The 27,803-nt window shown below is 35.9% G+C and overlaps 1 protein-coding gene across 1 annotated transcript; it reads right to left on the bottom strand.

The window, feature by feature from the left end:
- Positions 1-4,137: 4,137 nt before the first annotated feature.
- LOC143538894 (agamous-like MADS-box protein AGL80) lies at positions 4,138-4,656 on the bottom strand. Its single transcript, XM_077032366.1, has one exon. It carries the CDS (start codon positions 4,654-4,656, stop codon positions 4,138-4,140), a length of 519 nt encoding a protein of 172 aa, XP_076888481.1.
- Positions 4,657-27,803: the final 23,147 nt, after the last annotated feature.

Here is a 27,803-nt window from a genome sequence, read left to right as displayed (position 1 = left end):
AAGGATAAAAAATAAATATTTGAAAACAAAAAAAAAATCAAATAAGAAAAAAAACGAATTACTAAAAAAAATAAGAAAAAGTTGATTGATGTAAAAATATAAAAAAAATTATTGAATTTATCAGATAAAAAACGTATAAGAAACGTGAAAATTAGTAACAATAAATAATAGATTAACTAATAGAAAAACTAAACATAAAAGTAAAAAAAGTAAATACAAAATAAATTAAAAACACCAAAATGTAAATCCGTAAACACCAGTTTTGTAAATAGTTTGTAAAAGCTATTTGATGTAAATTATATGGCTCAATTAACCCAAACAAGTGTGCACCCCGCACCTTGAGCTATTTGATGTAAATTATATTTCGCATTGGTCGACAAGTCAATTCAAACAACTGTGCACCCCGCACCTTGTCACACTCCAACCTAAGGCGGAAATACCAGGGCGCGAACTATTGGTTCACAACTCACAAGACACTATCATACAATTTAAATGACAATATCTAAAATTACTTTATTTATTTCAAATCAAGTACACAAGTCTCAATCAATTACAAATATAACCAAAAAAAATAATGCAATATCAGTTTGCCTTTTTATTTATAACCTAAAGTCTTTTCTAAATTATCTTCAACCTTCACTTCAAACCAAAGAATAACCTGCAATATACATACAAAATAGATATATTTGTCAATAACACATGTTGAGTAAGTAATCACCAGACTTTGATAAGGAATATAATATATATAAAACTATACAAATCAATATCATGAGTATCAACAATGAAATATTAAACAAATAATGAGCAAATAATTGGTGTCGGTTGACCATTGCCTAGTGAATTGGGATTTGACTACTAATACAAAGTAAATACATATAAGGTGTCGGTTGACCATGATTAATCGAACACAATCGATGGCTACTAAGACGTCGTATAATCATACTGTAATGTGATTATGATTGACCTCTCCGAATGCGATAAATAAACGAATGAGCAAGTAAGCAAATAGCATATAAGCATTCAATTGATCAACCACACGATATTTGAGATTTGCAATTGTGATAATAATACTCTTAATATAATATGGTATACATAAAGTCTCCAAAACGGTTTTGAAGTTAGTAAAATAGGGAAATGATTGCTCACCTTATTGATTGGTGAGCTAAATAATAAAATAAGAATAATGAACGAGTCCTGTGCTTTTAAGGTGCTGACTGATTTGACACGAACAGACCTGGAACTTTGATAAAGTAAAGTATAATTAAAAACAAGAACATAGCCGCTGGAATAAGATCAAACGGATGTATAAACTCAATATATGAAATATTTAATTTTTAAGCGAGTTGGTACTGTTCAGAATCCGAACTTCGAATCAGAAGTCGGGTTCTGACTAGTACACTCAAAATTTCAAAATAAATGTAAAAGCCTTCTGGCTCGAAAGCTAGTTTTGACTAGAAGGTATAGTAATTGAAAAAGTACAAAAAATGACTTTTATAACCCTCAATTGGTCAGAGAGCAATTGACTGACAAAACCCCATCAATCTATAAAATTGATTGAAGGCTTTTGTTAGTTGGATGAAAATAAACGTTTTTCATGAAGACAACTTACCGAAAAGATTATGGAACAATGAGAAATCACGAGTCAAGGGTCTTGAAGAACCAAAGTCAAATCGAAGAATAAAGAACTTGAAGAAATCGTACAAAATGGGGAAGACGGAATTCGAGTTTTCTAGAGATAGTGGTTGATAGATGTATTTAGGGTTTCTTGATAGGCTGGTTATAATAATAAGAGTCAGAATTCATTTATTTGGCAAACGGGCTCGAATAAGAAATGATATAATCAATTAATGACAAAAACAAGTCTAATAACAAAGATTTCGGCTTGGACAACAAGAAAACGAGTTAGAGAGTTAAAATAGGTTTAGGTACATTTACTTGGAGCTTGCATGCTGTTTAAATCAGTTAGGAAGAGATTTGGAGGATCGAAAAATAGGTTAAATGAGTCGAAAAACCTAAGAAGCGTGTTGCAGACGAGATTTTGGTCGCATCTCGCGACGTCTTGCGATTCCCTGGATTTCCAAAACTCCCATTTTTAGTCCCTGAACTTTTGCAAATGCATTTTAGCCATTTTAAGCGATTTTAAGAGTTTGTAAGCATTGTTTTGACGAGTTGGAAAGTTATGAGAATATAAAATAGTTTAAAACAACTTAATACTGATAAATACAAAATTTAAATAATTCAAAAGATCCGAATTACATTCCAAGTTGGGCTAAACATAAACAAATTCTAAAAATCCGAGATGTTACACACATACTGACATGTTCAATGTTAATTATAATTCATATTTGCCGGCAAGTCAATCCAGATACACTAAATAATGGCTTTCATATGAAATGTTCCCTATAGAATGTTTACAAATATAGCTTGATATGAAATACTTATCTTTAAGCACTATAGGTTCTTGAATACTGAAAACTAGTGTTTGGTCTTCAATATACTTAACAATATAGGGCTTCTTAAAACAATGACAAATTGTTGCATTTGGTGTTCCTTGATTTTGCCATCTTGGTCTATCCTTATATATGGGACAATTCTTTCTATATCATGATGTTTGGTATATAATTTTATACTTATGTTAATAACATAAAGTCATACAAAACGATTATATTAATAAAGTGGCAGGTAAACAGACAACAAGCTGCGCAACCCCCTTATGGATAGCAAACCTTAGTGTGATAGGTAGGACCGGTGATAGCTATTTACATAAATGAGATTATTATCGGCTAACTACAAAAATATAATATTATTAAAATCCAATTTGCCTATATATATATTTATTAGAAAAAATTATTAGTGAGGGTATTTGGGCATTTCATATTAACTAAGCAAAATATAAATGAAACCATGAAGACGGAAACGATAAAAAAAATAATTTTGGACGGAAATGGAAAAATTATCTAACGATAGGGACAAAAATGACAGTTTTCTCAAAACTTTTTAAAAGGTGGGACGTTCTTCTTCTTCTTTCAAAATTGAGAGGCTTACCTGGTCTAAAGAAACCCAACTCAAAATTTTCATCACCAGAGACAAGTGTCTGGTCTCCGGAGAGAGATTGCTTTACATTTAAGGTATCAATTACACATGAGAGGGTAGGAATGCAAAAGAAATATAAAAATAGCCCAGATGCAATTAAACTCATATGTTATTAGTTTATTCTTTTCTGCTCAACCTGGCTGATTCCCACAAATATGAGCATTACAATAAGCAAAAGTGAAAATTAAAAGGAAAAACTCGTGGTCAACACTCAACAGACGACTTGCAACATCTGCTCAAGTCAACTACTCAAACGATGGGCGTAAATATACCTATGGACAAGGATGGTATATTGGTATCCCATTAATCTTTTTATCTTCAACAAACTTCGTTAGGCAATGGGGGTATACAGTATACCACATTGAGCACCACTAGCGATGCTGAAAAGCACATGTGGCCTCTCGCAAACATCGTGTCCCCTACCCAAGATCACTAGTAGTGGCGGGTCCCAATGACCCAGCCCACACACACCACTGCCCATTAAGTTGTTTTTCTTCTTCTTTTCATTTCTTTTTTGTATTTAAATAATATAAATAAATGGAATGGTAGAGAATGGAGATTACATAGATTAAATGGTCGTGTTGAAGGGTGGATGAAAATTTACGGTGACGCTAGTTTCTGTTATCTTAAACTAAAACTTTCAGGATATAAAGAATTCATCAATGTGCACAAAATGAACAACACTTAAACTGAATTCAACGATTACAAAAGATATTATGAACTCATAGATCAAATTGCAACAACAATAGTCTCTCATAAGATAATCTAGTAAACAGAATAACAAACAATTATTAAAAAGCCAACAACACAAACATCAATACGGAAAAGGAAATGAAAAACGATAGCAATTCTAATCTTTCATGACCAAGAAATCAGCTTCTATCAAGTAAACCCTCGGACAAAGAGAGATGACTTCTTCATGTCAATCCCTGGAACAAAATCCAAGCCATCATCCTCTGAGTCAGACGGGTACCAATAAGTATTTTCCACGTCATCCAAAGCTTTAGTGTTCTCCATCACTGATACATATGGCTCTACATTCGTTCATTCTGTCGATGCTGATGTATTTTTAGCAGTGCTGCTATCACCTACAACTTCATGCGGTTTTGGCTGCTGTGATTGTGGTGGGGCGGCTGCTGTAGGGGCATCACTTGCGAGAAGCTCCATCCTTTCATTGATTTCTGAGATATTAAGACGAGTTGAGGAAACAAGTTCATTCAACTCTGTTGAGTTTAAGTCAGCTACTGAGACTTTTCCACTCAAGCAATCTGACAACATCTTGGCCTTCACAATCTCGCGGTTCACCATCAGCTGCTTTTTGAGCTGCTCATTGACCTTATCGATTCTTTCCTTGAGATAGCTTTCCTGATTCAACATACTCTTGGTCCTTTCTATTTCTGGCTTGATCCGAAACTGATTCAGCGTATGTTGGAAAACATTTCTGTCATCGGGCCACAACTCGACTCCAGGTTCATACGGGCTATACAAGATGAGATATGCCATGATGTCACATAATACACAAAGCTCATGCAACTTATTCTTTAGAGATTCCTTTCTTATCATGAAGGAACTTTTTCTTGTCTTGCTGTTTTCTATGAAAGCAAGCTTCACTTTTGTCCTTGGCAAGGCAACAATTTTGGCAAAGAGGCAATGCAATTGCAGAGGTTTGTGTGTGGCTTTCAATAATTTTGATTTCGGTTCTTATAAGTAAAAAGTTCATTAATGTGAAATATTTTAGATTAATGACCTTGTATGATAGTAATTAATTTCATAGGTATTTTAGTAAAAAGTTTATTAAGTTAGTCAAAAATTAATTTTAAGATTACATAATAAATATTAAAACTATTATTTTTCAAACAAATCGTTTAAAATATTAATGATGGAAGATAATAAATTACTTTTTACATAATGTTATCATTTATGATCATTTTTCTATATTTGTTTAGTTATTCGTTGACAGAAAGTTGAACAAAATTTTATCCTAACATCTTGCATAGTTTATGGAATATACTTGTTTGCACTCATGGGTAAGATTTCAAGGCTATTAACTTATTTTTTAATATTTTTTTAAAAATATCTTCTACTTTTTTTTATTTTTTTATAAGATACTTGGTCTTGAAATCTTTTATATATATATATATATATGGTTGGGTTATAATGAAAACCTTATTAAGTTATGAAAACCATTGAAATTCTATCTAGACTATGTATTCAAATAATTTAATTGATTTGTGTGGTTCACATTAAAAATGAAAAAAAAAAACTAAAATCAATTTCAATAAGCATTTAAATTAATACAAAAAGGGTAATCTATTAAGTTCCCCTCTAACTACTTTTCAACTTTCTCTTACATTAATTGTAACACCCACAAAATTTTGATCCAAATTTGACAACTTTATAAAATAAAAAGACTAAAAATATTTATGAGTGAAGTAATGGGAAAAATAAAGTAAAGAAATAAAGGCATGTTTATGCTAAGGAAATAAGTATGGAAACTCCATCCCACATGGAAAGTGGGAAAGAAATGAGAGCACTTTATAAGGAAGGAGTTTTCCGTGGTAATGTTCTTGTATGGCTAACCACTCTCACTGGTCCTAGCGGAGGGTGCGAAGCACCCGACGGACACGGACACGGACACGGACTCGGGTGATGGGTGTAATGTGGCATTTTGATGGTGCATTTGGCACTTCGCACGCTCGCATCGCCGCGAGCCGCTTTAGTATTTTTGAATTGTGGAAGATAGACCAAGAAGTGACAAGATACTAAAGTTCAAGGACTAAAAATAAAAATTCTGATTTCCAGACCTATGGCGCTACGCGATGGGTATACAGAGTAGATCATCGCGCTACACGATGCAGTTTCCCATGAGTTTAGAAAAAGGGGCGTCGCGCAACGCGATGGTCCAGAAGGAAGGGGGTATCGCGCTACGCGATGACCCGGTTAAGTAATCGGATCAACCACGTGTCAACACGTGGCAACCTCTGTTGGTACATGTGTGTCAGTAGTTCATAGTCTAGCATTTGTAATCGAGTCTGTAATGTAATTATGTTTATGATTATGTTTATGTTTTTGTATGTGCGAAGTTGTCAACAAGTTCGCTTAGGCGAACTTGTTGAACAAGCGAAGTTAAGGACAACTTCGCCTGAGGCGAAGTTGTCGTGCTTATATAAACTGTTCACTGTAACAGTTTGTAGGTGTTCATAAGTTCAAGAGTTCGTGAGTTCGAGGGTTAGCAAGTTACGTATTTACAAGTCAGTCTGTATTAGTGACCTCAAGTCACGTGTTCGGTTATCAATATAACGTGTTAGTTCATTGCTCGTGTGATTGATTTATACGTATTCTACGCTCGTATCTAACTACGCAGGGATTCCGCACCTGCGCAGATAGCGACATCCCGTGTACGATCCGTCCAGGAACCTACAATTGGTATCAGAGCAAGCGAATCAGAATCAGAATTATGGCACAGGAGAATGGGACACATTCATCTTCGGAAGATGAACTTCATTGTCAAGAATGGGCTTGTGATGGGCGTTCCCTTAAAAAGTTTTAACTTTGAAGACAAATGTATAGCATGCAAGAAGGGAAAGCAACACAAGAAATCCCATCTCACCAAGAAGGTCAACTCTATTGCCGGTACTCTAGAACTACTTCACATGGATCTCTTCGGTCCCGTGAATGTAAAAAGTCTAGGAGGTACCTCTTACTGCTTGGTGATCACTGATGACTACTCGCGATATTCGTGGGTATATTTTCTGAAATCGAAAGATGAGACGGCTCAAATGGTGAAGAATCTAATTACAAAAGTTGAGAACGTCATGAGTAAATCAGTTAAATACATCAGAAGTGACAATGGAACAGAGTTCAAGAACTTTGAAATGGAAATCTTCTGTCTTCAGAAAGGAATTGAACATCAATACAGCGCTCCGTATACTCCGCAACAGAATGGAGTGGCTGAAAGGAAGAACCGAACTTTAATTGAAGGAGCCAGAACTATGCTGGCAGATTCAAAACTTCCTGTGATATTCTGGGCTGAAGCAGTTGCTACAGCCTGCTATGTTCTGAATAGGGTGTTAACCGTTAAGAGACTTGGAAAAACATGTTACGAGCTTATGCATGGAAGGAAGCCCAACTTGAGCGGTCTTGAACCATTCGGGTCTCCTTGTTCGATTTTGAAGACTAATTCGAAATTTGGTGAAGTAGCCGATGAAGGAATCTTAGTCGGTTATGTTGTTGGGACTCCCAACAGACGGGTCTTCAATACGTCGACTTGCAAGGTGGAGGTGGTTTGTAACACCGACATTACTAGTTACCAATCGCCAAAACCAAGCAATGGACCTGCTGAGCTTTTCGACTATGTTAAGCTTTTTAAGTCGTTTAACGTACCTGATTTGGAAATTTCTGAAGAAGACGAAAGAGCTGTGACGAAGATGATACTTGATGAGGAAGAGAATCTATTGCAACGACAGCTGATTGAGAAATCTCAACCTTCCACATCAAACACTGTCGGTACCCCTACTGCCTCGACTGAAGATGAATTTATTAATCCTTTTCACTCTCAGCCAGAAACAACCATTGATGAGATCTCTTCAAATTTGGAAGATAATTTGCATGTCGGTTCTGTTCCGACCACGAGAATACACAGAGATCACCCTTTGGAGAATATTCTAGGTGATGTGTCCTCCAGTGTACAAACCAGAAGTAGCTTGAATGAGCACACCTGTGTTTATACAAGCATAAAAGAAACGGGTATAATGAACGAATGTTTGTACTCCTGCTTTATTAGCCAGATTGAACCGAAAAATTATCAAATGGCTCTTAAGGACAGCTCGTGGGTCGAGGCCATGCAAGAAGAGTTGGCTCAATTCGAGAAGATGGAAGTCTGGACTTTGGTTGAAAAACCAAGGAATGTGCATGCTATAGGCACAAAATGGGTGTTTAAGTGCAAGAGGGATGAAAAAGGGATTATCATTAGAAACAAGGCAAGGCTGGTTGTTAAAGGTTTTAATCAGCAAGAGGGTATTGATTACAATGAGGTGTTTGCTCCTGTCGCACGTTTGGAAGCGATAAGATTGTTTTTGGCGTTTGCTGCATGTAAGAGAATGAAGGTGTTTCAGCTAGATGTGAAGAGTGCGTTTTTAAATGGGAAAGTTGATGAGGTTGTGTATGTTGAGCAACCTCCGGGTTTTCCTGACCCAGATTTCCCAGATCACGTATACAAGTTGAGCAAGGCGCTATATGGATTACATCAGGCACCTCGTGCCTGGTATTCAACGTTATCGGACTACTTGCTCGAGAATGGTTTTGAAAGGGGTTTAATTGACAGCACACTGTTCGTGAAGAGAGAAGGAAGCGACTTCCTACTAGTTCAAGTCTACGTGGATGACATCATATTTGCTGCATCAAGAGTCTCCATGTGTCAAGATTTTGAGGATGTCATGAAGAAAAGGTTCGAAATGAGTGCTATGGGTGAACTAACTTTCTTTCTAGGATTGCAGGTTGATCAGAAGAAGGACGGGATGTTCATTCATCAGACGAAGTACGTTCATGATGTGCTCAAGCGATTCAAGATGGAGGACAGTTCTCCATATGACACTCCAATCTGCGTCAATCACAAATTGGGCGCTGAATCAGATGGTGACGCAGATGTGGACCCAACTCTGTATCGGGCGATAATAGGTTCATTAATGTATTTAACTGCTTCTAGGCCTGATATAATGTTTGCTGTTTGTCTTTGTGCACGTTTTCAGGCAAATCCGAAAGAATCTCACTTGAAAGGTGCAAAGAGGATACTACGGTATCTCAAGGGCAAGCCGAAGCTGGGGTTGTGGTACCCGAAGGGAGGAGATGTGGAACTGGTAGCTTACACTGACTCTGATTATGGAGGGTGCAATCAGAGTCGGAAGTCGACTACAGGAGGATGTCAGTTTCTCGGTGGAAGATTAGTTTCCTGGCAGTGCAAGAAACAGACGTCAGTTGCAATCTCAACATGTGAAGCTGAATATATGGCAGCATCCAACTGCTGTTCACAGGTTTTGTGGATTCAGCAACAATTGCGCGACTATGGTCTGAATTTCTTACTCACTCCTATTTTAATTGATAACACTGCAGCCATCTCAGTAATTAACAATCCCGTGAAACATAGTAAAACCAAACATATTGACATTCGTCATCATTTCATACGGGATTGTGCTGAGAAGAAACTGATTAAGATCGAAAAAGTTGATACGCTCGAAAATTTCGCTGATTTATTTACAAAAGCGTTTGATAAATCCAGATTTCAAAACCTAATTGAGCTGAACGGGATGATCAATCCCGAGTAACCATATTTTTGTGTTTATTTAAAAAAAAAAAAAAAAAAAAAAAACGTCACTATTGCTTAAAATTAGTCGGTTACCTCCGTTTTATGGACATATCTACGGATATGTTTTGGTCCTCGTTTCTACTTAGAAAATGAGGGTCGCCATTAACCAGATGACTGAAAGTGACCGGGGCAGTTATGATGTGTTTTCTTTCTGTCGCTGAAAATTAGTCGGTCATACATAGTTAGAAGGACACATACTTGTATGTGGTCGGTCCAGTTGATCCATTGGATCTTCAGGATTGCCGTTTACCTGAATACTTTGACGTGATCGGGGCGATTGAAATCAAAATATTTTAAAGGGAAATGAAATTATTTTTCAAGTCTATTACTTCGTATGAAGTAAATGTGCTATGTTTAACAGAAAATTGATCTAACCTTGGAAAATGATATATATACTGATTGTGTGTGCTTAGCTGGTGAAGTTATTAGGCTTAAAAGGCTTTAGGACAATCATTGTATGTCATGGTAACTTTTTATGGTGCGTAAAAGTAGATGTGATACAAACTAATTTTACTTGATTTTACGTGGAAACTCCTTAAGAGTTTTGCGTGTCTTCATATATATCTTTTCGAATGATAGGCAGAAAAGCGATTACCCAGTCATACACGAGCCCATGTGTGTTCTGATTCCCGTGAAGAAAGCGTTTTCAAGACACTGCAGTGATCCAGATTCGGGACTTGCAGTAAAATTCTACTTTGAAGTCTATGTTAAAAAAAAAAAAAAAAAAAAAAAAAAAGAAAAATTTTTTTTTTTTTTTGAGTTATTGTAACATATTAGTGATCATAAATTCAAGACTTCTCTATCTTAGAGCAAGATGAAGAACGGGAAACAGAAGAAGAATACATACAAGTTAATCAGACACTATGGGTCGAAGTCATTCGGGGTGACTTGGGGAAAGCCAAATACGCTTTGAGGATAGATAGGAGGCATCAATATTTCTGAGTTGTTGCCCACTTAAATTTTAAGGATTAATTGAACATAACTCGTATCACAGAAACGATGAAAACCATCTTAAGTATATTACCTGCTTACAACCTGTCTCTATATGTCATAATACAGCTAAACACGGATCTATGTGACAGTCACGTAGTTAGTATGATTCCTGTTAGGATCTTTTCTAAAACATAGCTGTCCCTACCAAGACTGAAATTTGATCCCTTATTTCGTTAAATTTTTATAAGTTTTTCTATTTTTGTAGTTGTATTATTTTATATCTGGTTACTTGGACTTGATCATTTTTGTTTAACTTTTTTTGGAAGTTTCAGATGTTAATTGCAAATTGTTCAAACTTAAAGGGTTGATTCTGAAAATATAGGCGAAGTTGTTGAATCAGGCGAACTTGAGCTTAACTTCGCCTTGGCGAAGTTATCCTTAACTTCGCCTGACCAACACTGACCCTACATAAGGCTTTTCAAACAGTAAAATATCATTATTTTTCAAACTTCTCCGGCGAACTTGTGCGAGATCTCCGGCGAACTTGATTTTTATCTTCGATTTCGATCTTTGCTTCTAGTTTCTATTGTCATTGAGGGTATGTGTTGTCGATATCTCTCACAACTTGTTCTTTCTTGATCGTTTTTTACCCGGTTCGAGACCTCGGGTCGTCGGACCTTCAAAACCGAAATCTTAAAAACTTGTGTTAACGTGTGCATGGACGTCCTTTTCAACTTCACATCCTTAATATCATGTGTATTGATGTTCTTGATCGTCGGATTTAGCCGACAACACCGGAATTCCGATGTTGGAATCTGGACAGTCGCCGTTAGGGTTTAGGCGAAGTTAGGGTTTAGGCGAAGTTATCCTCAACTTCGCCTGGGGCTTAATTTCGCTTGAGGCGAAGTTTTCCACAACTTCGCCTGAAGCTTAATTTCGCCTAACACTTATCTTCGCCTAAGGCGATGTTGTGATAAGGCGAAGTTATCTTCAACTTCGCCTAAATCAATTTGTTTAACAGTTACATTAGACGAACTTACAGATGAAGCGAAGTTGTTCCCAACTTCGCCTCACCTTTAATTTCGCCTTTACAGTTTTAATCACAACTTCGCACATGGTATAACGCGAACTTGTGAGTTGCTTAACAGTTATCTAACTTGGTTCGTTTAGTGCAGATATGGCTGCTGTTGGCGGTGCTGGTGGTGATGACGGTGATGATCAAAGACAGTTCTTTCCAGCGCATAGCCAGTACATCATGTTAGACCCAGACGCAAGTGGCGTGGAGGACTACAGGGAAATAATCTCATTTCTCCTGCGCTCAAGGATCTTCCATGCAATCACGAATACCTTGCCTATTTCACTACCTAACATTGAAGACTTTTGGCGGTCGGTAGAGTATGATTGTCGGGTTGAGCCCCCGGTGATGCGAGCAACCATAAATGGTCATGTTGTGCAGTTCTCTTCAGAAGATATACGGTTGGCTTTGCAGTTCGGAGAAGAAACGAGGGATGACCCAACGGAATTCGTCGCTCCTTCTCGTGATGGGGCATATCTCAGGATGGGTTATTCAGGTCCGTTGGGGGACACGCAGAGGAGAAAAGGATTTTTGTTAGATCAGTGGCGCTTCCTAATGCACATCTTGATCGTGTGCATGTCTGGGAGGAAGGCAGGAACTGATGGAATGGGCGCGACGATGCAGTCTGCCATGACTGCCCTGACTTACAACAGAAGATATTCATTTAGTCAGCTGATATTTTACGAGATTGATCGTCAGAGGAGGGCTGTGGCGCGCGAGCGATTTATTATGTATCCTCGGTTCTTACAAATGATTCTCAATCATGTGGCTCCGTTGCTACCTCAGAGACGCCCTATTAGATACGTTGAATGTGTGACGAAGCGTATCTTTGCTCAGTGTCGCACTTCTAGCGCACGAAGCAAGCCTGAGCTGCGTCCCAGGCATACTCCACTGTTCGAGTATCTTGTCAACCCGGAGTATGTTCCTGCTGGTGGGGACGAGTTCAGAGACCCAAGACCACATCAGGCGGCAGCACCCCAGGCTGTATCGGCTGCTCCTGTTGTATCTGCTGTTGCCTCTGCTGCTGTGCCAGCTGCTGCATCTCCTGCTGTGCCTACTACTGAAGAAGTAGATCTTGATGCTGCTTTTAGCGGCCATGGATTGTTTGATATGGATGTCTCAGGTTCTCAGGTCATGGAGGTTACTAGAGCAGTTACTTCGGTAGCTGACTCCGATCTTGACGAAACATTTGCTGAAGCGAGACGACTAATGGTGTCTCGGGAGAGAACGACTGGAAAGAGGCCGAGAACTGTTGACGATGATGATGAGGAAGTTGATGAAGAAGAAGCAGTTCAACTAGTGCTCAGGCGTTCAAGAAGAGAACGGACAGGTATGGGTTCGGGAGCTGGAGAATCTTCAAGGCTGGTACGTTTTGCTCCACCTGCCTTGTCTGGTATGTCTCTTATTCCTTCTACATCACAGGTTACTGCCGTCGAGACGTCGGCTCCAGCAGTTGTGTCTCTACCACCCCAATCGGTTACTCCACCGGTGGTAGTTGCACGATTTGTTGAGTCCACAGTTACTACTACTGCAGGGTTACCAAGTGTACCACCTGCGGTCACTTCTGCTGCTGATGTCCCGCCGACTCCAACGTCTACTTCAGACTCCGAAAGGATTGCTTCGCTAGAGCGGATTGTAGCTGAACAGTCAAAGACCATACAAAGCCTAGTGGAATCCAATCGCCTGCAAGCATCCCTCCTGGTTGCACACGGGAAAGTAATAGATGCCTTCAAAGAGTTCTTGGCATCTCAGGGGGAGAAGACTTGTAGGGGAGATGAGTTGAGGACAAAACGGAGAGAAGATCAAGACGATGATCCCAATGCACCGGAAGGTGCAGGTGGTGAGCTGCCAAGAACCTCTCAGGCTCTTGGGGCTTCCACAGCTGAGGGGGAGTCTACAAGTGCAGCTGGTGACGAGGTGGTAGCGGTTGATGATGATGTCGAAGACGTAATCGACGCATTAAAAGAGCTGGATGAGGATGATGATGATTTTATGCTGGAAGAAGATGTGCTGCCGGTTGATGAGATTGAGAAGATCGGTGAGCAAATTACTGTTGAGAATGTGATAGAGGAAGGGGAAATTGTAGATGACTCCGTGGAACACGAGATTCCGGAGGTTGAAATGCCAGAGATGGGTGATAAGACTGTTGAGGAAGATACTGAATGGGAGGAACAACCGAATTGGAAAGAAGGTTGTGCTCACTGGTTCATAAAGACGAAGAAGCCGGCGATCCCTAAAATGTTCAAAAAGAGTTACAATATTAAGGGATACGCAGAAGCAAAGAAAGGTATTATCTGCTGGATATATGATGAGCAGCTGCGGCTCTTCGTGATCAAAAGATACGATGGAATTCAGTACTTCAGGAGAACGTTGAGATCTTTAAACACACTGCCTGAATGTGAGGTAAAAGATTTAGCCAGATTGGGATTGATAAACCGAAGTGAAGACAACATGGCTAGAATCATCGGGAAGATCGTGTGGAAGGAGTGTATTAAGGAGAAGAAGTTTGAGCTGATGAGACCACAAAAGGGGAAACTTGTCGAAGACAAGGATAGAGGTCTGAGAGCTGATGGAAAGCCTTGGATGATAATGAAGTATAAACCGATCCGGTGCCTTAAAGAAGTACCGATGAAGCTCATGCCCAAGGACGTGCTCAAAGATCTAAAATGGTGGTTCGTGGACTGTGAGACAGCGGAGGTGGTAATGGAAGATGTGGATGAACAAGAAGTGCTTAGGGTTTACGACCCGATGCATCTTGTTAATCTATCGCAGGCTGATCTGAAGATGCTCAACAAGAAGAAGATCTTCTACATTCCTGCTTGGAAGGATCAAGCTAGGAAGTATCAAGGGGTGGTGTCGGTGTGTGTTAGAGAGGGAGCGCACGCGTAGAGATGCAAGATTACAAGACTCAAGATTTGAAGATCAAGATATGAAGCTACTGCCAAGGGGGAGTCTGTTGGTACATGTGTGTCAGTAGTTCATAGTCTAGCATTTGTAATCGAGTCTGTAATGTAATTATGTTTATGATTATGTTTATGTTTTTGTATGTGCGAAGTTGTCAACAAGTTCGCTTAGGCGAACTTGTTGAACAAGCGAAGTTAAGGACAACTTCGCCTGAGGCGAAGTTGTCGTGCTTATATAAACTGTTCACTGTAACAGTTTGTAGGTGTTCATAAGTTCAAGAGTTCGTGAGTTCGAGGGTTAGCAAGTTACGTGTTTACAAGTCAGTCTGTATTAGTGACCTCAAGTCACGTGTTCGGTTATCAATATAACGTGTTAGTTCATTGCTCGTGTGATTGATTTATACGTATTCTACGCTCGTATCTAACTACGCAGGGATTCCGCACCTGCGCAGATAGCGACATCCCGTGTACGATCCGTCCAGGAACCTACAACCTCTGGTGGATTGCGGCGTCGCGCTACGCGATGGCCAGGGAGAAACCCCATCGCGCTACGCGATGGTGGTCAAAACTCTGCCTATAAAAGGGGGCTACGGGTTTGAAGCATTCTCATCCCATTTTCACATTCACTTTCACACATACAACCTTAGGAGGCGTGCCCGACCATTGTGAGGTTCTGAGGTCCCGACTTCTCGTGATTCGTGCATGAATTGAAGTTCTAACGCTCTGTTGAGTGGTTAAGCGAGTTCGAAACAAGGCTCTAACAGTTTAAGCTTCAATACGTGATAAGGAAATAGAAGTGCTGCCCGTGCAAAGCTTAGGCAAATTAAATACCCGTATAATGGAGGGGTTCTGCTTAAGCTATTATTATTTTATATAGCTTAGACCCTAGTCGAGGATATAGTCTATACCTTGATCAGTTAAGTAAGTGAAATATAAGCTTTCATAAGTTAAAATTATAGATAAAATGTTGTTCTTTATTTTATAAAGATATTACTTATGAAAGAAGAAACTTGATATATATATGTTTCTTCATGACGAAGAAACGTAGCCTATAAATGAAATATAGATTTGTAAAATGAGATAAAATATCAAGGTAAGGATTATGCAAATAGACTAAAGGTCTAAAGCTAGATCATGGATCTAGTTATTTATAGAATATTATTCTCGTACTATAGGCCCAAGATAAAGAGCAGGCATTTGTCAGTGAGATACAGTGATATAACAAAAGGTGAATATGTCCAAACCTTTTTATAGTGTGAGATGTTTTATGACGTGAATACGTCTATGTACTGTATATTTTGAAAAGATATTTACTCTTTAAAACTATAGACTGTTATCAATATGTAAAAGAGTTATGGAAATATTTGCATGAGGGTTGGTTCAAATCCTCTAAAACGTTTTGATACAAAGTAGTACTAAACACTCATACTAAAATACACATGTGTCTGGATCCTTACAGAAATGTACTGTAGTGGGCACACTACAGACATACTGACCATGAGGCAAGTGATTGTCTCTAGGGCAAGTGAAGTCCGATTATGTGGTTTGTGCGTATGATTCCGATGAGATGGGATTGAGACCCACTGAGTCGTTGAACACTATTGGTGTTGTGTCATTACGAATTGTGAAAATGTTTTATTGAGTCAGCGTATTCACCAGCATATAGCTGACGTATTTTCAAACTGTTTTCAGGTAATCAAGAGTAAGGTATAGAGATGGATATGCCAGTGGAGATAGAGGATCACTAGGCATAGAATGCAGCTGGTGGCTCAGCTAATTTTGTAATGATGCATATATTAAACTTGTTTTTAAACAAGTAAATTTTGTAAAACAATCAAGGGTATTTAATTCCCTTTGTTATGAAAATGAATATTTTAAATTAACATTTTCTGCTGCAAACTTTGATAAATTGACAAAAGTGGTACAAACTGTGAGTCACACGCCTAGGCCTGAAGGCGGGGTGTGACATTAATCATTTCAACCTTTTATTTTCTATTTTTTCTCTTACCTCCTCTCTCTCTCTCTCTCTCTTCACAAGTTTATGGTCAGCTTTTAAACAAATCTACATTTTTTCGACGCTCTTTGAAAATCCGTCACACCACAATCCGATCTCTTAGCGGGTTTCCGGTCTAGAAGTAATATAAAACATATGTTAATTGTATAAAGAAAACATACGCTAAATGTTTAAAAGATATGTTTTTGAACATATGTTAATTGTGTAAAAAAAGAATGTAATAAAAACAACAAAAAAACGTATGTATAATGCTTTAACATATGTTTAAAACACATTTTTTAAAATATATGAATCCCATTCACATCAATCAAGACAAAAGCCTCGGTTTGATCAATTACTAAATAACCTCCATTAGAGATTGCAAACTACTTTACAAAACACATAATCAACTCCAATTTATGAAATACACAAAACGAACCTATAACCACAAAACTCAAATCAATTTCAATACTTGTAACAACAACAACAACAACATTAATCACATTACTTTTAACACTTTCAATACTTGTAAATTAGAATTATATAATTCATAACAAGATAAATCAAAAAGATATATTACCCAATCAAAACTCCAAATTAAAATCTCAGAAATCAAAAGTAAGCAATTTTTCAAATTAATTATAAGTCTTTTTCTTTAATCAAATTGTACAACCAGTCAAAAGATTTCTAACCTTAATAATAACATTCCAACACCAATATTATTCCGGTGAGCCGGTTACTCTCGGTGACGTCAACAGAAAAAACGACACTGATATAATGCAAAATACGCATGATTTCCCTCATATAGTTTGTTTCGTTTTTAATTATTTTAGTTCCTTTTCGTTTAAACTGTGTATACTACTAACTTAATAATATTTTATAGGTCTTGGGTGTTAAACACGTTTGAAAAGAGCAATAAATGAGAAGAAACGAGCTAAAACCAAGAATCGGAACTAACCAGGATTGAACCGAACCGGACCAGACCAGCAATTGAACCGGAAATAAAAGGAGCAAGCCACGCTGCACGGCCAGGAAGTCCTTAGTTGGCCGCATAGCACGTAGAGGCCGGTTTTCCAGAAAGTTCCCGAAATTGATCATGTTTGAGGCCCAGTGCACTATATAAACACCCTTAACCTTAAACCAGAAGATAAGCTACCAACCAGAGCTTTTTGGACGAAAATCGTAGTCAGTATTGCAATATTTTGATGGATTTGGAGGCTAGGAATCAACCAGTGGCGTACTATTGAAGCTAGATCGAAGACTACGGGTTTTATCGCCTTTAAGCTATCGTTCTTTATTATTTTTCACCATGAATTCCATGTTTCTTGTTTTGTTTGATTTATTAATGCTAAGCTAAACTTATAAGATTGCCTAGGTTTTATGATGAACCTTTGTTGATGTTTGATTTTGATTTGGATTTGCTTTTCGTTATGTTTATGAATCTAGTAAACAGTTTGATATTATTTCTTCAGTGCGTATATGTGCTTAGGATTGTTTGGTGAGTTTTATTATTTCACAGTTTCCTTGATGATTGTCTGTCATATAATAGAATTTGTTAGGTCATCTACTGTGCGGTTTTTACTAGTTTGTGGTTGATATGCATTAAAACCATAGAAACAATAACAATTAATCAAGTAGACCTAAGTGTGCTACTAGTCTAAATAGCTGTAAGGTGATAGATTATTTGATAGATCTTTGTTGATTAAGATTGCTAGATTTAGTTGTTCGTAAGGAGTCCGTCTAGGTTTGATTTTTCAACTTTGTCTATTAATGTCTAATGCATTTATTAAACTACATTTGATTTCCACGCTGTAAGGTAGGATTTCGTTTAAAGGTACTCGTTCATAATTAATAAGGTAACCGTAAGGAATAGGGATGAGCTCGGTACCGTACCGGTACTGAAAATCCCGATCCCGAAAATCGCAAAATTTTGGTACCGGTACCGGTACCGAAATATTCGGTTCAGTACTAGTACCGGTATTTAAGGTAAAATTCGGGAAATACCGGTACCGTACCGTACCGATCCCGAAAACTCAAAACCTTGGTACCGATTTGGTACCGACGGTACCAAATCGGTATCGGTACAGGTTCGGTACCGGTACCAATCTGTACCGTACCGATTTTTACTCATCCCTAGTAAGGAAGTACTATTAAAACTGGTGTTCTTAAGAACTTAATAGAAATCCATACGTGCCTTTCTTGAGAAAGGCCAGGGGTCCTGTTCGGGTTTCTTTTAAGTGAGTATTTTATGACCCCAGTTCCATAACAAAGCATTTTCTGATTAACTGATAACTAAAACTTTTGGGATTCTGGCCTAGGTGGTTTATCTATCATAATCTGAATTAAGTCCAAGTTCTAAATTGAGTCGTATTTAATTCTATTAACTAGTTTTAATTAGTTTAAAATTAGTATTTTAGTAAAATCCCCCTCAAAATAATAATAAATAAATAGTTGTGCCTATAGTTAAGTCTAATTTAGCTAGTTTACGTAATTTAAAGAGTCTCATGGGTTCGATATCCGGACTTACTTAGTTGTACTAGAGTTCACCGGTTCACTTGCCGTGTAATAGTTTTAGTTGAGTTAAGAGTCTAGAATTATTACTTGGTGTCTAGATTAGCGTAATTTTAGTTAATAAATTTAACTACTTTTAGCATATCAGGCATCACCATCCCACCAGGCGTCGCCGCCCTAGGTAACGAATGCAAATAAAACCTCTTCTCCGCAGTTGCCCTGCCTTCCTTCGACGAGTTTTTGACTGAAAGCGGCGACTTATTAAGCGGGTCTTCAATTAACGGCGTTACCGGACTTAAACCCAGCGGCGGGAAATCAAGAATGCTTACGAAAGCCTTTTGTGAAACCGGGGTGACACCATTAACCCATATTTATAACCCAGGTTCTGGGTTAATCATCAGCCCGACGCCTTGGCAACGGAGTGGAAGTGGCATCTTGGAGACAATGTCTGTCATCGGTTTTGGCCGCCGACCTCCATTGTTGCTTCAGATTTCCCCAACCGACCATTGTTGCTTCAAAATCGTTCAGGTCACCGGTGATGAACAAACCTAGAGGTAGATTTGTGATGGTGATGATGAGGGAATGGTGGCAGGTGAAGGGGAAGGAAAAGAGAAAGTAAGGGAATGGTGGCAGTAGCAGGTGTTGATGGCGAGGAAATGGTGGTGGTGAAGGGGAAGGAAGAGAGAAAGTGAGTAAACTTATATCTAGATCTAGGTTAAAGAAAGAGAAAAGAATATGGTGTTTGGGTTAAGAAAGAGAAGAAAGATTTGATGGGTAGAGAGAAAGAAGTTGGGATAAGTAAATGAATGAAATGCCCTTTTCATTTTTTTGAATTAAATAATGAAGATGGAAATGTGGCTTGCTTAGAACCACATAATTGAGTTTCCATGGTTTTCACAACTCAATAAGGTTTTCATTCTATACCCCCCCCCCCCCACACACACACAATTTTATGGAGGAGATAAAGAAAGTTAATCTTGATTTGTTTGACTGGCATAAAGAGATCCCACCTAAAAGTTGGTCAAGATCACATTCTTCAAGAAGGGCAAAGTGTGATATGATATTGAACAACCTATGTGAATCTTTAACAAACAGCTGGTTGGATCAAGGGACAAGACTATCATAACATATTTAGATTATATGACAAAGAGGATTGTGAAGGTAAGGAAAATACAAGCAACTAGAAAGTTCCTTTAACACCGTATGCAACCAAAAAATGGGATGAAATACAAAAAGAAGCAAATAATATGTCAGTTATGACGATGGTCAAGCAAATTACTAGATAACATTATATTGCATGACATTCTTTGTGATAACATACTCTTATGAAGCATGTTTTAATATGGTGAGTATATTGGTAGGCAAAAAGTCTTATGAGCCAATGTTTTATGAATGTTGAGAAGAGAACATGTACTTATTGGAGGTGGGATTTGACAGGAATGCTATGCAAACATGGGTTGTAGCACTCTATGACATGGCACAAAATAACATCCTTGTTGGTCCACTGGAAAAGTGGGTTGATGAAGCATACTGGTTAGATACTTGGAAGAAAGTGTATGTGAACCAAATCAATGCAATCCCAGAGCGTAGGCCTGAGATGTGGACTGGTCCACCATGCCCAACAACATTAACTCCACTAAAACGTCATAACCAGGTAAGTAGCAAAAAAACTAGTGTGTGCAACAATTCATAAGGAGGTAAGCAGCCTAACGTTTTTTTACATAGACTGGGAGGCTGAAGAAGAAGAAGACAATAGAAGTGGTTCAAGAAGTTTTTTCTTTATGAGGGAGAATGACAAAAACAGGACAAATTTTGAGATTTAGAAACTGTGGAAATTATGGCCACGACATCAGAAGTTGTAGGCCTCCACTTGATAGAGAAGAGACTAGCTCCCAATCAGAAATCAGGTCTTCACAACGAGCACCCCAACCAAGTCAGGCCCAAGGAAGTCAAGGTTCATGTGGGTGGATAGTTAATCACTTTGTGTTGTGGTTAATGCTAGACAATTTAAAAAAATTGTGGTTTGCATGACATTTTAATAACTTACGGTGTGTTAGGAATGTTTGATGTTATGAATGCTTGTTGTTTGACAATTTAAGTGGTATGTTAAGTGGTTTGACAATTTAAGTGGTATGCTAATTGTGCTATGTTGTTTTAGTTTTGCACATTATATGTCTCAAATTTTTTGAGATAATGTTATGCACTTTCATGATTTGACAAACAAGATAACACATATCATCAGCATCATCCAAACATTTTTTATTAAACCATCACTCTAGTAGAATGATGCAATTCAAATTCATGCGCAAACAAAGTATTAAAATACATAAATTTACAAAGAATGACTTTACATAATAGAATGTTTACGATGAAATTTAAAACTTTAAAATATAAACTTCATAAATTTTAAAAAAATAATATCAACAGAAAACAAATAAACTTACTAACATTAGTCTGGAAAGTGTAACATTCATTACTTTTCAAACCTGAAAATCAAACCCATTTCGAATTTTTAGTTTTGTATAATATATATATATATATATATATATATATATATATATATATATATATATATATATATATAATATTCTCAAGTTTCGTTTCATGTAATGTTCGTTAATTTTTATTTTATTTGAATTTAAATTTGCATTTGCATTCGTTAAACTGACCCAGTTTGTCATTTTAATGTACTTTTGTTCGTCGTTTATCATATGTTCATTTTCTATTTGTATTGAATTCCGAGGATTTATGATTATCATTTGTCGCTTTAAATTCATTTTGCGCAATTAACGAAAGTTAACGTTTTAAAGTTAAATCAATTTGCAAACTATGCGGGTAAAATATAAAAATATCCAAGTTATATAAATTCTATTTCAAATAGATCGCACTTCAAAGTTCAAGTACTAAAGAGTAAATATATTTTGAAAACTTATCCGTTTTATTAGTCAATGTGATCCATTTAGTTTTAAATACAATCGTATATTACATATTTTGTATGTAATAGCTTTTCCTAAAGTTATTTAAAATATATTAACCATTCCTAATATATATATATACATACATATATATATATATATATGAATAACCAAAGTACATTTTTTTATAAACAAAATTTATAACACTCATTATTTTTCTTTATTTAAATGCCGAATAGATAACATTACTTATGTATAACCAAAGTACATTTTTTTATTATTTAATTATGTCACATTTTTTTTACTTATTTAGTTTTAAAAAATGAAGAAAAATACATTCCTACTACATTTAAATCCTGGTAAAAAATTCTTTATGATGATAATAAATGTGTTTGAATATAAATTGTCGGTTACAATTTAATTTTTATTTACAAGCCTTAAATGGCATTCATGACCCATTAAGTATTTTGACCAAATTAATACAATTGAAACAATTTTAGCTCACTTCACTTATAAATAGAGCTTCATTCCCTCCCATTTTCTCGCAACTTAATTTTACAAAAGATTCTTGTTATCCCTTCATTTTGGTGATTTTCACCTACTTTGATTTATAAAGTCAAACCGTAAAGTTCAAGATTTCTTCTTTTATTATCTAAATTCTTGTTTCGGGTATGCTTTTAGATTCTGCTTGTTCGGCTCGTTTAGAACTTAATGTTATATTATTTATTTAACATTAGCGTTAGTTCATCAAAAACGATCTTGACTCGCTTATGTATTTATTCGGTTCGGTTTAGTTATTTTATTTATCCAACATCTAAACTAATTATTTTCATCTCACTCTCTAAAATATAATACTTTTTACCATGTCGGAAACGAACCCAACCTAAAGTTGAGTTCGGGTCCGACCGGAAATGAACCGAATTCTTTTAAGTCGTCTTTATTATTAAATAAACCAAATAAATTATTAAAAATTATTTTAAATCAAATAAAATCATTTTAACATAAATAAATTATTTATTTAAGTTTAACATTTTTCACTTAAAAACCAACGTTCCGCTTCATTAAACCCAATAAAATTATTTTATTTTTCCGTTTCGTTAACCATAGCTCGTTACCTTTTTATAAATTGTTAACATAATCATTTTTTTGAGATAAAACTATCGTTAAAATTCGTGATTCGCAAATATCATAATTCTCGTATTAGCCTCAATTTATTAATAAAATGTTATTAAAAACAATTTAAATCGTTAAAGCCCATTAAAGCTTAAAGAAATATTATTATAATATAAAAATGTCATAAAATAATAAAAGCTACATTAAATTATGCTTAACTCCGTTAACAAAATACTTTTAACCTTTTCAATCCCGATAGTTAGACTTTTCTTTTGTTTTAATTATAGTTCGAGAAGTTCAATCGTTTCGGATTTCATTAATGCACGTTTGACCGCTTCGGTTTCGTTATCATGCTTTCGGTTTTCATTGCTATTTTTATCTTCAATTTCAAGTTGAATTTCTCACAACCCCTTTTTAAACGTTTTCATATTTTGGGGTAGCATATGTATCTATTACAAATTCAAGTATTATGATTTCGATTACAAACTACAATTCACTATATGGACTTGTGTGTTACTTAACTACTTGCTCGAATTTTACTTGCACGTGGTAGCCTCAATAAGTATGATCATACGCTCCCCTTTGCACTCAGGTGCTTCGTATCGAGTGGAAAAGGGCCTCATTATCCGAGTACGCTGGTTGTTACCAACTGGAAAGGACCTTACTTGCGCGATTACCCGAGTACGTTGGTTGATACCAACTGGAAAGGACTTTACTTGCTCATTTATCACTTGTCCATGAATTGTATGATTTTTACGTATTACATCAAACTGTGGGAATCTCACCAGCTATGTTCGTAGCTGACTTTATTTTATACACATGTTACAGGCGTAGAGATACGAGGATGAAAGTTAGAAGACACATAGCATGCTTATAAGATGTTTAAAGGAAACTTATCATTTTGTTTATTTATTTGTTACAACTTGTATTATTTGATAAACTTGTGTTACATGAAGATTTAAATGAAATAATGTTATTATGGTCACCTAATAGTGTCACGTGTGTTTGAGCAATCTGTACGTCACACTCAGGCGTTTCCGCTTTAGTCGTTGTGTTACATATTGGTATCAGAGTCGTAGCTATACGATATGACATTAGACGTAGTGTTCTACGTAGCTATAACTTATTTGTTACATGTTTAGGTTGCATGATAGAATTATGTGAGCCTCTACTTGATTGTTTAAACGCACTTACTATTACTGTATTACTGTATCGAGGATTTCATTAACGACTCATGAACACAAGTACACACACAGAAGTCCAAGGCTTAGGCTTGAAACAAGTTTTCTCAAACGCAATTTCAAGTAATTTTCAAATTCGGTTTTCCTATATTTCTTCCTCCTAAAGATGGTTTTACGTGGTGGTTATGTAGTTACTAGAAGGGGGACGTGCTTGTTTTCCGAACTCTTGACACCAACGTTATTGAAACCTAAGGATAAGCAATGCCCATATATCCATTCGTACGTCGGACCTGGTTGCTCACCTGAAGATTTCGGGAAGGGCATGAAACTTATTAGGCCAAAACGTACCACACCAAACGCCATACGAATCACAACTTTATGTTTTCAACCGTGATAATGTACTATTTATGATAAGAATATGGTTACACTTCTAAGGATATCATACAAGTCATGGTGGTTCATGCGACGAATAACCAGATTTTGGTTTGATTTGATTACGTATTTTGATTTACTTGTTTTAACTGAAAGTCTATCAAGTCGTGGAGATACACGAATACCCAAATTTCGGTTTGATTTGATTACACATTTTTATTTTTATTGGAACCTACAAATTATGAGGATTCATACAGCGCGTGATTCTGAATACTCAATTGTTTATATTGTGGTTTTGACAAGTCATTGGGATATGTGAATACTCGAGTTTCAATTCATTTTCTGTGTTGATATTCATTGAAATTTCTAAGAGTCATGCTAGTACATAAATTGTTGAATTTCAACCCGTTTTCTAAATTTATAAATTCAATTATTATTATAATTTGAAAAAAAATTCGAAAGGTCATGGTGATACATGAATAGTCGAATTTCAATTCGTTTTCTTTATTTGTATATATTCATTATTTCTTATACTTTGAATTGAAAATACGAAAAGTCATGGTGATACATGAATAGTCGATTTTTCAATACTCGTTTTCTCGTGTGTTTTAAATTGAGAATTCGAAAAGTCATGGTGATACATGAATAGTCGATATTTCAACACTCGTTTTCTCGTGTGTTTTAAATTAAGAATTCGAAAAGTCATGGTGATGCATGAATTATCAATTTTCAATTCATTTTCTTTATATAATTCGTTTATTATAGTTTTGATTAAAAATTCGAAAAGTTATGGTGGTACATAAACGCTCGATTTTCAATTCGATTTCATTACTCATATTAGGTTTGTAGTAATTCCAGGTTTTATTTCAAAATTTGATATATTTTTATTCGAAAATTTATGAGATCAGTACCGACTCATGAGCACTTTCGATTCCGATTTCGATTTCGATTTCAAATTTTGTTTTATTCGATTGTACTTGTTTATTTGTTTACATATTTATAGATAGATTCCGATTTTAGGAATCTCTCATGTAACATTTCTTTTTATATTGATATGAATCTCATATTTACGTCCAATGTCACACGAAATGTTCATACTTCATGCCTTCTCGTTCTCCTCGACGCTGTCCTCTAAAATCAACCCATAAAAAACAACAACCCAATTGACCATCGCAAATCCCGACCATGACAAACCAAGATTCATTACAAACTACAACAATACATTCAAACCCCAAAGCTATGCCTAACCCACCTTTTGTGTAACACGTGCAATTCCACCGCTCCGCTACCGCGATGTCGAAATACTTCAAGCTGTGATAATTTCAGCCACCTCATCAACTCTTGCCATGCAACTATACATACTTAACACTACACATTTATTCTCACGATCTGCTACCCAACCATTCATCAAAACCTTACCTCGCGTTCCTTGACCCCTCAATGGTTTATTTGATTTTCGACTTCAATACTTCGCCTTTTCAAACCTGCTATTATTTCTTGCACTCTTTTTTCCACATTTAGTTCTTTTACAAACATTCTCTTTCATGAAATTTCAAACCTTTATTATTTTAAATAGATCATTAATAAGTATATATTCTGTTATACGAAATATATTCAAGTAGTTTTTGCATCAAAAGAACTTTACGAAAATTCAAATGGTTTATTTTTACCATTATTACTACTACTATTATTACTATCAATATCTTATTATTATTATTATTATTATTAATACCATTACCATTATTATTATTATTATTATTATTATTATTATTATTATTATTTTTATTAATACCATTACCATTATTATTATTATTATTATTCCAATAAAACTATTAAATAAAACATTTCGCTTTAAACAAATCCTAAGCCGTGAGGTTATTATATTATCACCAACAGGTCATTTTTATCTAGAGACCTCTATTTTTTTTAAAAAAACGCCGCCCAACAGAAAATTATTTTACATTAAAAGTTTTACGAAGTTTTTCTAAGTTTTAGCGTTAGATGAGGATATTTATTTTATGCAAATTATTATTATTATAACTTTTCTTTGAGTTATAAAAACGATACATTTTTACAATTGATTTTTCACAAACTTGATCGAACCCCAATAATCACTTCTTTTACCTTTTTTTGTCAACACCAACGAGTTTCGGATTAAGAAATCATGACACCGCCCCATAATAACTCTCATACCGCAAAACCCACCTTCGAGAAGACGGGCATCGGAAGTTTCTTTCTGTTTTTCCTTTCTTTCTTCTCCATATATATATATATATATATATATTCTTTTTGATACATAATTGAAATCATGTTATGTAACCAATTATTTCAAAGATTGTTTGCGAAGTTACTATTGAGTTTGGTCATTCGTTAATTAGTGAACTATTCTCATGCATAGTGCATTTTGAATCGGTTTACTTTGTTATTTCAATCTCGTGGTCTATAACCGATTTCCCATAAACATAATCTTTTAGTGAAAGTTGGGACTATGAGCATGTTTATACACATGTTGAGTTTATTATTTTACACGAATTGTTTTGATTATTTGTTTAGTTCTATTTCTGCGCAAGATTTATTCGAATCATTTTGTTATGTTTGATTTCAACTGTCTTACCTTGATTACTTTGCTCTTGATCTCGATGTTTTATCAATTTGAGACCGATGTGTTAATTTAATCTTGTAGTCTTAATTATTTACTTTGTTAATTCTTAGTCTCATTGTGTCGTTACTGATATTTCATATGAAATTTTCATTTTATTTAGCGTGTCATTTTGATAATAAAGTTTCGTTATCTATTTTAATCACGAACCCTAACGCTTTACCAACTTTCGTGTTGTATTTTGTTGGCTCAACACCACGTTTATTTGCTCTGTCATTCTCGACTTCAATGTTCGTTTAATTATGACTTCAACGATTTCATTTATTTGTACCTAATATTTTCGCTTATCCTTAATCTCAAGAATTTGTTTATACATTTTTTTAATTTTGATTTCTATATTTCATCGTTCTTGATTTTTGAGTTTTTATTTATTGTATTTATTGTATATATTTTAAAACCCACACAATGGGACGGATTATGTGGACCATCCGACGATAAAAGTAATTATGGGTCGACACGTAATCATCCAATTCCTCGCATGGAAGACATAATAAGTACGCTGTGTGCGATAACTCGAAACCTGGAATGATTTTGAAAGATGGGACAAATGAAATATGATAAGTGCATAGTGGATACGCCAGTGGTATATCGTATATAAGTGTTCTTATCATATTTCCCATTTGTAGTGTCTTTCGGGCCATTCAAAGATCGACGTTATTGTTTTTATTTAATTATGTATTTGTAAAATTGTTAA

Source organism: Bidens hawaiensis, unplaced genomic scaffold, assembly GCF_021521415.1.
Source record: "Bidens hawaiensis isolate Kalapana, Puna unplaced genomic scaffold, B.hawaiensis_p1.1 tig00000055_1, whole genome shotgun sequence".
Taxonomy (NCBI): domain Eukaryota; kingdom Viridiplantae; phylum Streptophyta; class Magnoliopsida; order Asterales; family Asteraceae; genus Bidens; species Bidens hawaiensis.
Note: the sequence above shows the minus strand (reverse complement) of the source record. Positions and strands in the feature narration are given on the sequence as shown.

Coding starts and splice junctions, on each gene's coding strand:
- LOC143538894 (XM_077032366.1), bottom strand. CDS start 4,656: ATGATAAGAAAGGAATCTCTAAAGAATAAGTTGCATGAGCTTTGTGTA.